We start from the raw sequence: 15,704 nt of genomic DNA, 5'->3' as shown, positions 1-15,704 counted from the left end.
AAATGAGAATGTTTTAGAGTCAAGGCTTGTAATTAAGTTCTAGGTATATGCTAAGTTGAATTCAATATCGAAAATCATTCTATCCTTTTTAGTTAAAAAACTTCATTAAACTAAATAAGTTGCCACCTTCACTAGCGCAGATAGGGGTAACTCTGTTCACTCTCTTGGTAGAACTGTTTTTATAGTTATGAGCATATTTTATTTTTATTTTTTCTTTTCCTTACTTGATAAAAAGCTAGTCTCCTGTCATTTTTCTAGTAACTTTCTTCTTCGATAAGTCATTTTCCTGCTTCCTAAAAAATAAAAAGAGAGTAATAGATGAAATCATCAAGGAAGCAACTACCCTTAACTTAAAAAAATTAAAAGGATAGTAGTTTTCTGATAAGTCATTTTCCTGCTTCCTTCTTTTTATTCTCTCTTTAGTTTTATTTATAAATTAAAAAAAAAGTACAGTCTTTTCCACATAAACAAGACAAAGGATGGGAAGCCAAGAAAAGAATGATTGTATGGTAAGGAAACAAAAAGTGAGTTTGAAGGAACAAAAAAGAGATGGGCTATAGCCTAGTTGTGCATATATGCCAGTTGCCATTAATACGTTGTGCCAAAAGACGCAAGCAAATGGATAAGATATTAGAGAGAAAGCTTTGATCATAAAAAAAGGTGATAAGGGAAAATGGATAAGATATTTGCTAATATTTGCTTCACAAAGATAACAAGACGCTATCAGTGCGTGTGGCCGCCGGGAGACATTATATTACAAGCAAAATAATTGACCTCCATGTTTAACTCATTGCTATAATAATGTCAATATGCTTTCGTTTTATTTGTATTTCAAAAGTAAATAAATAGGATCATTTCAGTCCGATATTTAACATAGCTTCAAAAAATTAATGTTGCTCAATTTTTCCTCTATATTAGCGGAATGGTATCAATCAAAATTTGTGCTAATGTCATGTACGAATGACAGAACTATAAAAGCCAAACACATGGAGTAAAACTATAAAAGCCAAACATATGGAGTAACTACGTAATAACATATCCAAGGTACTTCTAGTCCAATGAACTTGTCACTAAATAACTCAAGATTGCTCGATGCAGTATTTTGTTTTGAAACGTGTCACATCAATCTCTTTTTGGGTATTATCCATCAGAGTAAGCGGTGTTCTTAGCCCTTTTCATAAGGTCGATTATATTGAAATACCAACCATCTCAAAGTCTCAGACTAATATTATCCCCCTTTAATAAGGAATCAATTCAATCTTTATAAGAGCATATTGGTCAAGTATGTCACCAATGAAAACATTTCAATACAAGAAACGAAGAACAGCAACATAGTTTCGAAAAAGAAAGTTTCTCACCAAATGAATTATCTTGTCGAAGAAGAGAATATTTCGCTTCGCATGACTGTTTAGCCATAAAAAAAACTCGAAATATGGCCTATGGAATCTGTGATTGCTCAATAACATTCAAAAAATGGAATAACCTATCTGTGTTGGGGTAAAGAAAGATGGAAAATAAATTTTGGATTACTCCGGGCCTACATGACCTACGGTGCCTTTATATGAATCCAGAAGACGGGTAGCCAAAACTCCGTCATCTGATGTTTTCTCAATTTGACTTCTTACAGACTCAAGGCCCTATAGCAGATTCATATAGCTCAACGACTAAGTTACTCCTATGCCTTTGGACTGCACAGGTTCTTAAGGTCCTTATCTTTGACATACCATTCTGGTATTATTTTGGAAGCATGAGGATAAAGATCCTTGTACGCATTCTTGATAGTCCCTTCTGCAACTGTGGTTGCAATTGAGATATCTGCTGCATGCACAAACTGTCAGACGCATATACGGAACTAGCATATACAACCCAAGATTTAAAAGCAGCTACGCAAGCCCACATGAAGAATTCACTTATGCAATAACCCATTAGCTGGAGAACTAGAAATATAGCATCATGCAGCTAAATAGGCACTGCATGAATGTATAGAATATATTGCCTCTTTGGCTCAAGATTGCAAAAAGAGGAAGGTAGGTGTTCTTACCTCGCAGAACGGGTTTCTTCGAATCTGAAAGTTGAGTTACCATGTATATTATTGCAGCAGCAATTGATATAGGACTCCTCCTGCAAAAAGGGGAATAACTACTAAGGATCTAATGCACCATCCTGATGTGCATAATAAACTTCGTTGCTAGTGATCTGAGTGATAACGACCATTTCCCACTTCTGTTCCCTTTTAGCAATTCATTTACTGGTTAGAACTCTAGGAGAGAACCTAGAATCTAGTTGTGAAATATCCACAAAAATCTCTTGAGTGAGACTTGCATATATTACTCATTAGAATCAAACCAGTGTCGTCTGTCCAACTTTTTCTTAGAGGGTCGCAGGGAAGATGTTCAAGCAAGAAGGTACCCTGGCTAACAAAAGATCTTCACCCACTATATCCATTGACTCAACTTCTGTTATTTTATTTTTTTCAAAAATTCAAAACTCCTCCAAAGTTCCAGAACAGAATATTTGCCAAAATCAAATTTCTCAATATGAAACAAGAGCATTCAAGCCCCTGCAAGAATCAAATGGTTTCCTCAGAGAGTTTACATGCACATCCTCAAACTAACGACTTTTACCAGCCTCTGGATTATTCTGTGGCCAAGGTATAGGCTCACCCATATTAAGAACATAAATAAACATACACTATAACAAAAATATGTACCTTATATCAAACTCCTCTGCCTTCTGAACAGTTTCTTGGACTACCTTAATTTCTTCATGGTTCATACCGAGGTTAGAACAAAAACGTCTCTGAAGATCAAGAATGGGTCATGTCAGGATAGCATAAAGGCATAATCATATCACATTTATTCCCCCACAAAGAGGCGGAAACCTCAATATTTGGTTCACTCACCAGATAGTCCCCAGCGTGTATAGTTCCCATCTCCATTGATTCTCCCATTTCAACCTTCAATTGTTTGACAATGAATTCTTTCGCTCGGCCAATTTCCTTCTTACTAGCTCCATTGGCAATTGAGCATATTTCTAATCAACACCCAAAGGTTTAGAGTTCACACAGAAGACTAAACCGTTAATCTACAGGATCAGATAACATTGCCACACCTTTTACAGTCCGTGGTTTGCTTTCTTGGCGACAAGCAATGTAGATACAAGCAGCGACCAGAGCGTCAAGACTCCTGCCTCTTGTACACTTCTGGTCTTCCAGCCTTTTATATATCTCACTTGCTCGATCCTGCACGAGATCAAAGAAGACACACATCTCAAAACAACAAAAGAGATAGAAGACTTGGTGTTCCAATTAGTGCAAAAAACTTTACCTAGCAACATAACTCAATATGGAAGAACTAAGACTAATCCCAATAAGAGGAGAAACGGGCTATATCAAAATACTTGCTGCGGTATTCAACCATAAAAAATGGAAAAAGGATTATATCAGATGACATTCCTTGACATATCAAGGGAATATCTCTGCAGCAATAAGGACTATCAAACTTTGGCGCTTTCACAGACACACAACCTACTTAGGCAGAGAAGACTAATGTTTCTGTTTACTAAAGCAAAATAAGATGGACAAATAGACAGCAGCACTAAGCAGCAGAAGACTCTATAAAACAAAAAGAAAACACTTCAAAAGATTTAAAAACGCATATAATGAAATTATGAAGATGCCAATGAAAAGAAAGTCGCACTGTCGTTCTTGTCCAAAAAAAAAAAAAAAGGCACTGTCGTATGCTTCAACTGAAAAGGTGCAAGAGAAGCCAGAAAGTAGTCAGATAGTTATGTGATGCCCAATTAATTTAAGAGAATACTAACGAACATACCCTTATAGTAGAAACAAGGCTCAACCTGCAAAACACAGAGAGAAAAAAACTCAGCTCAATCAATACAAAATTTCCAAGCTTTCAAGAATTAAAAGAAATGCTACAACAATCTCAATAACTTGTCCCTTAAACCAGGATTATCACGTCACATATAGTCATAACAAAAGGCTAATTCAATGCCATCTCAAGAAGCATGGGAAGGACAAAAGCAGATGGACTAATTTGCATAATTACAGCACCAAACCAATCAAATTGTAAACCCACATATCATCCCACAAATGTCTTCCCTCCAAAAAGCATAATGGAGGAAGGAAGAAAACCGATATGGTTTTACTCTTCCAAGTAGCCATTTTCTTACATATTCAATTTCATTATCTGATTCTCTAAGATTAACCTATTTGATCCCCTATCACACAAGCCCTGAAATAGGATTGATAACCATAAAAATAAGCTCTCTTTTTGTCATCTTCTAACCCCCTCATTCACTTGTACTCTTTAAAATAACCATATTCTTACATATTCAATTTCATTACCAGATTCTCTAAGATCAACCTATTTGTTCCCAATAGCCAATATCATACAAGCCCTGAAATCCAATCAATGATCACAAAAATAAGCTCATTTTCATGTTCTAACCACCACCCACCCCCCCCCCCTTTTTTTCCCCACTAAACCTCTCCTCCTTCTACTACTTCACCTCAATCAGAAGCTAGTTATCAGCTATATCGGATCCACTCGATCCCAATTCATTTCTCTACCCACTAACTTTTGTAGAGCTTCTCCAAATTTCACACTTTTACTCGCAACAACAACACATACCCAATGTAATCTCACAAAGTGGGGTCTACGGACGGGAGGATGTACGCAGACCTTACCCCTACCTTTGTGGGGGTAGAAAGAAAGGTTGTTTCCGATAGACCACCTCAGCATACAAATATCTACAAAAGTACTGACATACAAATATCTACACAAACTAAAATCCGAAAACTCATAACCTTAAAAAAAAAAAAAAAAAAAAAAGTCTCCCCATTTGATCCCAATAGCCAACATCACACAAGCCCTGAAATCCGATCAACGATCATACTAATAACCTCATTTTCATCTCCTAACCCCCCTCCCCCTCCTACTACAATTATTACACCTCAATCAAAAACTACTTATCAGCTACTATATAAATCCTCCATATCCAATCTGATCCATTCGATCCCAATCTATTTCAATAACCAACAACAACATACCCAATTTAATCCCACAAGTCCAGTCTGGGGAGAGGGTAGGATGTACGCAGACCTTACCCCAATTCATTAATTAAAGTACAAGTCCTCTAAATTTCAAGATTATTATTGCACAGACATAAAAAACATCTAAACAAATTCATAACCTAACATAAGTTAACAGGTAAGGGTACCTATCAGCCATGGTAGCAATAGCTTTAAAGGCCAAAACAATAGCTCTATCAGGATCACCACCCCGATTCTGCAACCTAGCTAAAGAACCATCACCATTACTCCCATTTGGTCCTTTTGATATCACAGTACTTAGACCCGCATCTGCTAATAACGGGTTAACGGGTCCCCCAACACGATTCGGGTCATCACCACCCGATTCATCAGCAAATGTACGCCACTCAGATGTCTCATCAATTGACCGCGATTCCAACACTAACCCACACTCCGAACATACCGTATCACCTGCCGCGTGGTCGAATACAACCTCTGTGTTCCGCTTGCAGTCCGAACAGTATGTATCCATTTTCGACCCGACCCGATAAGGATGATATGATCGGAGAGAAAAAGTTAACGGAGAGAGAGAAGAGTTACGAATTACACGACCCGACCCGACCCAATTAAGTTTTTGTGGGTTTTTTGTTTCTCTCTCTCTCTCTCTCCCAAAAATAGGAGTGAGAGAAACATGAAGGGGTCAAAGGGGTATTTATAGACCTTAATTCTGAATGCGGGTCGGCAAAAGTGTGTATTCGGTAGGGCCCACTACTTTATTGTTTCCTTGAAAGAATGAAAAAGAAAAAGGTATCTGTTAAAGATATTTACATTGCAAATATCTTTTTGAGAAAAGACATCATTTAACCCCTGAACTTGGCATGAAAACTCAGTTTGGAAACTAAACTTAACTTCTATTTATTTACCCCCCTTAACAACTTACGATTTAATTATCTTCCCCCTCTAGTGGCCCAGACCAGTTGAGGGCTGGGTAGTGTTAGACACCAAATTTTTGCACGGATTGCCCTTCGTTTGGGGTGGTCTTTAAATTTTGCCCCTCAAATTTGTGATCTTTAAATTTTGCCCTTCATATTTGTGGTCTTTAAATTTTGCCCTTTGCTTGGAAAGATGAGCTAATACGAAGTTCGGGTTCGAACCCCGCCGCATAAAATAAAAAAATAATTTCGCAAGGCAGATCGGGGGAGTGTATGCGGATCCAGCATACAATCTTTGAGAAAAAGTTAAAGTTATGCCGGATCCAAGCATAACTAAATGTACGCTCGTAAAGCAAAGTCGCGACTTTTAGTTAAACATAACTAAAAGTCTGTGCCGAGGAGGCATACAAAATTTAAACTTTGCCTTATAAGGCAAACTGGTAGTTTACTCATAAGCTGTGGTTTTGGACCAAAAAAAAGTTATGTGGTTTATAAAGATGCTTTAAGGATTAATTGGCTCGAAATATGGACTTGAAGTGATACGCTTTGTTTAGATTCTAAAGAGTGTACATATTTGAAGGCATCGGGAAGATATTATGTGGGAATTGAAAAAGAAATTAAGTACATCAACGATTCAATATTTACATAGGTTTGTACGGATGTTTGTAACTCGTTCTAACACAGTTGAAGTGGTTAAAAAAAAAAATACATATATATGCTTCAAGACAAAGTTTGCTCATAAGGCATAAGTATGCCCCATCAAAGATAAGTTAATGGGCAAACTTTTATGCGGTTCGGCATAACTTTGTGAAGGAATTATCAAAGTTATCGAACCCAAGATACTTATGCTAAGTCGCCCATAAGGCATAAGTATGCCGGTCCGCATAACTTTTTGATAATTCCTTCACAAAGTTATGCGGTGGGGGCATACTTTTAATGGGCAAACTTTTATCGCCGGACCAAGATAACTTTTTGAAGGAATTATCAAAGTTATCCGGACCGCATACTTTTAAGTCCGCTTAATAAGGCATAAGTATCGGTCCGCATAACTTTGGTATTTTCTTAAAAAAGTATCCGGTCAGATAGCGAAATTTAAACTTGCCTTGCGAATTTTTTTTAAAATTTTGACCGCGTGGGTTCGAACCGAAACTATGGGTGTTAAAGAAGGGCAAATTTTAAAGATTTCAAATATGAGGGTAAAATTTAAAGACCACCCCGAAAAGAAGAACAGTACCGCGAATTGCTCGTTGTACGCGCGAGCTAATTGGTCCACGTCATTTATTAATTCCCCAACTTATTTTTACCCGTTCCCACATAAAACCCGACCCAGCCCCAATTAACCCGACCCACCCCCAATTAAATCGACCCATCCCAAACAAAACACCCAACCACGGTTCCAATCGACACTTTTCCCCTTTCCACTACACAACCAAACCTCCACAAACCGATCATTGCAAAGTTAAAATCCGAAAATATAGGTAAATCTTGTCGTTTCTGAGTGATATTGAAGATTAGTTAGCCACAAAGGTACACGATTCTTGTTGTTCTCGTTAGGGTTTGTCTAGATTTCGATTTCAGTTGCAAAAAATTAATCTTTAACTTCGTTTTCTTTTTTTTTTTTTTTTTTTCTTGGTGTAAATGGTAACTGAATCTTGTAATTTTTCATTTGTTTTCAATTTTAGGTTTTGTGAAGAAAATGGACGATGTGTTTGTGACTCGAGGTTTAACCACGGAGGTAATTTAGAAAAAACCCCTCGTATTAAGTATGTTGGAGGTAGTGTGATTATTTTGATGTTGATCTTGATAAATTCTCTTATTTTGAGCTTGTTTACTATGTTAAAGAAATCGGTTATAATGTTTCATCTTGTTGTGTATATATTAGACCACCTAAATGTCGATTTGTAGTAGAAGTTAAAAGTGATAGGGACATTATTGGTATTGCACCTCAATTAAAAAACGGAGATATTGTTGTAATTTTTCTGACTCATCTTGTTGAGGAACCTATTGTGTCCCCTCGCTCTTCTTTTTTTATTACCCCTGTGGGTGGAGAATCTTTTACTACTTTTGATAACCCCACATATGAAGATATAAATGAAAAGGTAGGGGCAGGTGAGGATAGTCAAACATTTGGGGGGTAGTGAAGGCTTAGGGTTTGAAGAGGTCGCAACTGGTCTTGATGAACCCTTGGGTGGGCCTTAACATCTGCTTTTGCTACTACTCTTACTTCCATGGTGATGATGATGATGATTCCGACTTAGAAAGTGAGAGTGAATGCGAGGAGTACGACAATGTAGTGGTAGAGGAAGGTGAAGAAGAAGAATTTGATAGTGATGTTCATGAGGAGGATAGGAATCTAAGGAAAGATAGGGTGGCTCTAAAATCAAAAAAGAAGAAAGATAAGGCTAAGAGATCTGAAGGGATAGATTTAGGGCCAAAGGGTGTAGATATGGGACATGATGAATATTTATCTAGGAGTAAGAGTACTTTTGAAGGAAAATTGGGTGGGGATGAGCCATTTTATGACTCAGATGAACCTGTTAGCTTTGAAATAGAGACTGATGACGAAGGTGTGGTTGAAAAGCCTACAAAAAAGTCAAGGAGACCAAAAAGAATTAGAAATAGGGTTATTTTTTATCCGAGTGTAAAGAAATAGTTTGGGGCTCCGGTCTTGCATTTGAAAGTGCTAAGCGATTTTAGGAAAAGCACTTACTAGGTATGCGGTTCAAGAACATGTAGAGTTGGATAAATATGTCAATGAACCAACTAGGGTGAGGGTAAAAGTGCTGCCTTTGGCATTACGTCCATGGTTATTGTTTGCCGATTACGATTCTAGAACAAATGATTTTGTTGTGAAGAATTATAATCTCGTTCACAAGTGCAATGGCACAACAAAGAACAAGTTGGTAAATTCTTTGTATATTTTAAAGGTACAAGGATAGAATTATTTCGAACTGGCATTAGAATTTTTGAGCTTCAAAATTTGGTAAGAAAGGAATTGGAGGTGTATATTGGTAGAATTTGTGGCAAGGAAAGCGAAGCATTGTTTTGCAACAAATCATGGGTGACAATGTAGAGGAGTTCAAAAGAATTTTGAATTATAGGGATGAGCTTTTAAGGACTAATCCAGGTAGCACATGTGCGGTTAGGTGAGTGAAGAAACTTTTGAAGGTGGAATCAAAAGGTTTCAGTCCTTTTATATATGTTTTGATGCCATGAAGAAGGCATTCAAGGCTGGTTGTAGGAGAGCAATTGGGTTGGATGGGTGTTTTTTAAAAGGTGTTAGTAAAGGGCAATTGCTTGTGGGCATTTGTAAGGATGGGAACAACGGATGCTACCCTTTGGCTTGGGCGTTGTTGAAGTTGAGAATACTTTTACTTGGAGATGGTTTGTCAACATTTTAAGGCATGATCTTGAGCTTGGAGATGGGACCGATTTGACTCTTTGGATATGCAAAAGGTAATGTATTCTTGGTTATTGATTTACGAATTTTTTTCATTCTCTTTAACTTATCTTGCTCTCTGTCACCTAATATTTTTTTACATGTTATTGTAGGGTCTGGATATAGCCATTAAGGATCTGTGCCAAACGGAGAACAAAGAATGTGTGCAAGACATGTGCTTGCCAATTTTTCCAAAAAATGGAAAGGCATAGAGATTAAGCCTTACGGAGATGTGCTAAGTCCACGTATGAGCGGGAGTTGCAAAAAAAATTTGGATCATATGGAGAGTTAGGTGATGGAATAAATGGAGATTTGTTGTATTACAACATAGATAGGTGGTCCAAGGTCTACTTTAAATACCTCGGTACCATTTGTTGTGATAGTGTTGACAACAACATGGCCGAGAGTTTTAATTCCGGATTTTGGGGCAAGGCACAAGACCATTATCACGATGCTTGAGGAAATTAGAGTCAAAATGATGAGAAGGGTAGGACAACTAAGAGAGTTTTTCGAGACTTGGATAACAAACATCGGTCAATGGCTTTGAAGGTATTGCAAGAGAACACATCAAAGTCGATGAAGTGTACTCTTGAATGGAATGGTGAATATGGCTTGAGGTCAAGGCCATTTGGGGTAATAAATTCATAGTAAATGCGACAGACAATACTTGCTGACTTGTAGATCTTGGATCTTTGAAAGGTATTCCTGTTTTGTCATGCCATAGTTCCACTTCATTTCGGAAAATTGGAACCTATTGACTATGTTGCACATTGGTACACTAAGGACACTTACCTCAAAAACATACAACTCATTCATTCAACTTTGTTACTAATATGGCAATGTGGCCAAAGACAACCCAATCCCTCGTCCTCCCACCCGAGATTAAAAAGGCGCCGGGTAGGCCAGAAGTGTAGAAGAAAGGAGAGAGAGAAAACAAGACAAGGAAGTTGTAAAAAGAGGTGTTGAGATGACTGCGGCTTGTGCCATGCAAAGGGTCACAATAAGAAGGGTTGTCCTATGAATCCACAACTGCGAGGCGGAGGAAGAAGCGAGGGAGAGAGGGACAAGTACTAGTTCAACAAGGTCAAGTGTTGGTTCTTCTACGGTGCAGTAATTCCCGACCAAGTAGAGGAAGGGAAGACCCAGAGGTTCTACCAACAGGTAAAAACTCTCTTGTTATTTACTACTTGATTAAATATTACGATCTTACATTGACTCTAACTACTTAAATATGAATTAGGCCATGGGTCTTCTTTGCGGCATTTCAATCTGGAAGGCAGGGACGATTAAATCACATCTGAGGTATTACTTAGCTTGTTAAATTACCACTTAATTAATTTTACAATTCTAAGTGTTTGACACCTTAAATGTGACTTAGGCTTCGATGCAAGTGCATCGATTCTTTGGAAGAGGGCACCCTTTAAGAGGCCAAGAGTTGTGGGAATGGGAGTACGGACCCAAAGTGGTTTCAAAATTGTCAATGTAAGTTTGCAACCTCATTAACCATTTCCGTAAACAATCTAGCCTAATGGAGATCTATTTAGCCTAATGGATATCTATTTTGCTAATGCGACTGGAATGGAAAATCGGACTCCAACCATGCCTATGAATTCGGCGGTAGTCCTTTGGTAGTCTTGGACAACACAAACCAAGACCAGGAGGACTAAAATGGAAAAGTAGTCCGGCTATGACACAACAAGGTCTTGACAAATGAGTGGACAAAAGAGAATGAGAACAAGGGCCAAAGTCTTGAGTTGAACTCTTTAAGTCAAACGAGTTCATCACGCTTCGAGAAATGAAATGGAAGGCGTTGACTATTTTATGTCTTTGGACTTGATATTTGTTATACGTGTTGATGCATTTTAATGTTGTTTTTGTGAAACAATTATGGTAGATGATGTACATTTGTCAAACAAATATGCACTTAGGCTTTATCAATTTTGTTTGTGATTGCAATTTTGCCCCGTAGTGACATTCTATTGTTGGAATATTAGCGGTATGTTACTTGATTTTGCCCGTATTGACATTCGTTTGTTTCTTGCAATATTAAGCATTTGTGATGCAATTTCTATGTATATTTCTGGTTTTGTGGCATTTCCTGGTTTTCTGGTGTTGTGCATGACATTAAATGCATAGAAGGCGCCTTGGTATGCTATAAATTTTGTGTATAACACTAAATGCATTATACGATTTGAAAGATGTTTACACATTTTCAAAGAAATGTACGTTGAAGCGGTGTACACATTTGAGCGGTCAAAACGCATTGAATGGATGCAAGTAAATGCATTATACGATTTAGGGATCAAACACATTGAATCGAGTTAGTAAATGATGGTAGTTGGTACTTGGGAGTGATGGTCAAAACCAATGAATCCGAGACATCATTAAGTACTTGATCACACTAACACTATAACTCAACTCAACTATAAATAGGCCTTCTTTCCATTTCACTTTCACTCAACTCAAATAACTCTTAACACGTATAGTGACATTAAAGCGGCCTTCATCTAAGATGGATGAAATGGAAATGGCCGCATGTTTTGACAAAGAATTGACGAAATCGTACGTCGAAAAAGACGATTTCGTAAGTCTTGTCGTATTATATATTTTCAATTGTTCTTTTACCTCTTTTGGTAATAACATGTTTTTTTTTTTTTTTTTACAGATCCTTCCAACTGACATACTGGAATTTCTTCCAAACACCGACAAAGTGACATTTGTTGTTCATTACGACGATCATGAGTATAATATGAAATACAAGGTTGGCGTATACACGCGCCTCGCTCAAGGTTGGAAAGCCTTATTGATCTTCGGATTAGGGATAGGAGATGTGTTGTGTTTTAAGGCATGTTTAGATGAGAACCGCATAGTGTTTTTTGTTCATGTAAAGGAGGATCGGAGATAGTAATGATAGATTAGGTTTCCGAGATTCTCTATTTAAAGTAATTTATAAAATTTCTCGACTTATGCTATCATTTTCAAGGTAATATTTTCCATAACAACAAAATTCTTCAACAAGAGCATAAAGTTCTTCCATGACATTTACATTACAACAAGACCATAAAGTTCTTACATTACCTACTACGCGATTACAACATACAACAACATAAATTCGGTTGATTAACGAAGCCGCTAAAAAGCCAATAAATATTCCCCACGAAATCAAAAGCAACATCCTTGTATTTGCAAGTTTCTCCTCCAAGTTTAGAACTTTTTTCAAGTCAAATTCACATTTTACTCTTCAAGCCAATTAATTCCTCCTTCATTTTGTTAACTTCAATTACATGTCTAGCCTCGACGGGCAATTAATTCTTCTTGCAATTTGTCCCTTTCGATCTTGACCGCATCTAACGACGACGTCAAACTTTGAACATTATTCCACCGCATCTCGGAAATAATTCATCTTCCCATTCTCAAAATCACAAGAATTGCCCTTAGGCCTCGGACATTTGTAGAATTTCCGTCCGGGATTACTAGGAGTCGATGAAGTGAGGTATTTTGCAATGGTGCCAATTACATTTTACGTGAGATGAACCGGCCTACCTTGAGACATTTATGAACCCACAAAATTTTCGAATTACAACACGGGAGCGATTATGGACGAAAATTTGGAGGAGAAATTTGATGGAGAAATTTCGTGGAGGAAGAATACATATATGAAGGAGCAATGGTGTGACGCAAGAGGAAATTCATGAATGGGGAAAAAAAAAAATGGGTGATTGAAGGTGATGAAGATGAAGATGAAGTTGAACTTAGGGTTCTAAAGGGTGGTGGGTCGGTTTGGGATTAAAAGGGGGAACGGTATTATAATCGTTCCCCAGTCGATTTGTATTAAAAAAAAAAAAAACGTTAACAAAAATTAATTAACGCGCGGGTGAGGGGGTGTAAACACGCGCCTGTGTCCCGGGCCACTAGAGGGGAAGATAATTAAATCGTAAGTTGTTAAGGGGGGTAAATAAATAGAAGTTAAGTTTAGTTTCCAAACTGAGTTTTCATGCCAAGTTCAGGGGTTAAATGATGTCTTTTCTCTTTTGAGAAAAGGTAATAATATTAAATTTGTTGAATGGGAAGGTTGCTGCCATGTGATCAAGGAGATTACGAATTCGAGCCGTGAAAATAGCCTCTTGAAGAAATGCTGGGTAAGACTGCGAGCGTACAATAGATTCTTGTGTTCCGATCCTTTCAGGATCCCGCGCATAGCGAGAGCTTAGTGCACTGGGCTGTCTTGTCAATATTAAATTTGTTAGGAACGTTGATGACGTATGTGTTGTTGTAGATTAAATTAATATGATGAAATAGAAAATTTATACTTAAAAGTTTACGTTTTGATGAACTGAGTTATTTATGTCTGTCGTGACGGAAGACAGCGAGTATCCGATAAAAGATATCTGGGAGAAGGTAGCCATGGTCTGATGAAATTTCCTTTAAAGAATGGGAAAGAAAAAGAAAATTTATTATAGAACTTTTACATTGCTAATGTATTTTAACTTACACTAGTCGGTTGTTAATATCTTTGTTAGGTAAAATTATTTAGGAACGCTGATGATGAAGTATATGTTGTTGTAGATTAACTTAATCTGATGAAACAAACAATTTATATGTAATAGTTTAAGTTTTGGAGAACGAAGTTATTTGATATTTGTCCTGATGGAAGGTAGCAAATATTCGATAAAAGATATCTCAAATAAAATAGTCAGTATCTGATTAAACAGTTAAATGCGCATAAGTTAATTTGAATACCATCCGTGGTCGAAACCAAAAATATAACATTATTGGTGCACAAAACTTGAGTTATCATCGATATCACTAAATTATAAGTTTAATAGTCCATTATTTGGTTTAAAGCAAGAAATTAAAATGGATCTCTTCTTATGTTTATTGGGCATTCAAAATTATTAGTAGTATTTTTTTTTTTTTACTTGTCCATTTTTTTTGTTTACAATCTCTACTCTAAGAATAGGAGGAATAGTAATTTGTCTCTTTGGTATTTTTCAAATCAGCATATAATGGTACTACACCAAGGATGGGAACGTTGTTACTTGATTAATTTTCATAAATTGAAACACAGAATAAAGGTATCAAAATTTGGTTGATGAATCAGAGCATGAAAGTTTGTTGCTTGATTATTTTCAACATTTGACAAATATAGTAAAATTATCAAAATTTGATGAATCGAATAATGGAAGGATGCCGTTTGATTAATCTCAAATATTATCTACAAGTGAAAATATACCATAAAGACATCAAAATTTGATAAATCAAATAATGGAAGGTCATTTACTTGACAATTTCGACAATTGAAACGCACTATATAATGACATAAAAATTTGATAAATGAAAAGTTGTTGCCAAATTGATTTTAAACAATTGAAACGTGCCATATAGCATCAAAGCTGTGATAGTCTTTTATTAGACTATTAGAAATCTCATGTCGGTATTATAATCAATTTTTTCCGGGTCAATTAGTTTTGTAGGTTCTTTAATTTATAAATACGTTTTTAGTACGTCTATTTATAAGAAATTTTTATTTTTATACACAAAATAAAAAAAGTGAAAAAATTGCACTCAAGAAATTTGTGTAGGATCATTTTCTTTTATTCAAATGGTAAAACTTTATGTTCTTCCATTTTCATATATCCATTTTATTGTCCCAAAGAATGGAACTGAAAACTACATAAAATATGATTCCCGACAAATTTATGGCTGCAATGCGTATGCAATATTCACGATTACAAGAATGAAATTGTTTTAAGGAAAAAACCCTATAGTTAGTATGTACAAAAAGAAGCTTCATAGCAATTTCCCTTATCAAACATGAGAATAAAAGAAAGGGTGTAATTTGAGGTTCTAACAAATAATTGGTTTTCATAAGTGGCAATAAGAGAAGGAATAATCCTTGTCTTACTCGATCTTTTATGCAGTTTACAGTATATTTCAATTTTAACGAATAGCTTTTTAAATGGCAGTCTACTAATTTTATTATTCGGTTCTTTCAAATGATATAGAAACGCATAAAACATACAAATATTATCTTAATATTTAAAATTAAGAATTAAAACTATTAGAAATGTACAATTTTGAAACTCATACTATAATTATATTAATTATGTATTTGTAACTTACAACTTTAATTAATTGCCAACACAACATGTTACTTTTCTTTTAATACAAGCTGTAACTTATTCAATTGAACACAGCTCGGCGTTCCACAGAATAATATCACGTTGCTTTAAAGCTTTAAAATACAGATATTAACAGAAAGAAAAAAAAAAAAAGAAAAATG

At 36.2% G+C, this 15,704-nt stretch overlaps 1 protein-coding gene across 2 annotated transcripts; it reads right to left on the bottom strand.

Annotated features, from left to right (window-relative positions):
• Positions 1 to 1,287: 1,287 nt before the first annotated feature.
• Positions 1,288 to 5,611, bottom strand: LOC132049114 (transcription initiation factor IIB-2-like). Of its 2 annotated transcripts, none has more exons than XM_059439784.1 (7): positions 5,239 to 5,611; positions 3,831 to 3,855; positions 3,112 to 3,241; positions 2,903 to 3,033; positions 2,711 to 2,799; positions 2,042 to 2,121; positions 1,288 to 1,818 (listed from the first exon to the last, which is right to left on the bottom strand). In XM_059439784.1, exons 1-7 carry the CDS (start codon positions 5,580 to 5,582, stop codon positions 1,676 to 1,678), a joined length of 942 nt encoding a protein of 313 aa, XP_059295767.1. In that variant the 5' UTR covers positions 5,583 to 5,611; the 3' UTR covers positions 1,288 to 1,675. The 2 variants fall into 2 exon arrangements, with proteins under 2 accessions (XP_059295767.1, XP_059295768.1); XM_059439785.1 differs by having other exon boundaries at positions 1,288 to 1,815.
• Between the last annotated feature and the right edge of the window lie 10,093 nt (positions 5,612 to 15,704).

Source organism: Lycium ferocissimum, chromosome 3, assembly GCF_029784015.1.
Source record: "Lycium ferocissimum isolate CSIRO_LF1 chromosome 3, AGI_CSIRO_Lferr_CH_V1, whole genome shotgun sequence".
Lineage (NCBI taxonomy): Eukaryota > Viridiplantae > Streptophyta > Magnoliopsida > Solanales > Solanaceae > Lycium > Lycium ferocissimum.
This window is presented reverse-complemented; position numbering and strand designations above follow the sequence as displayed.

What these genes read in the sequence shown, in the direction of transcription:
- LOC132049114 (XM_059439784.1), bottom strand. Translation starts at nt 5,582, where the DNA reads ATGGATACATACTGTTCGGACTGCAAGCGGAACACAGAGGTTGTATTC. An exon ending in ATTGCTACCATGGCTGATAG is followed by an intron (nt 3,856 to 5,238) that starts GTACCCTTACCT and finishes TGTGTTTTGCAG; the next exon opens with GTTGAGCCTTGTTTCTACTA. An exon ending in CAAACCACGGACTGTAAAAG is followed by an intron (nt 3,034 to 3,111) that starts GTGTGGCAATGT and finishes GGTGTTGATTAG; the next exon opens with AAATATGCTCAATTGCCAAT.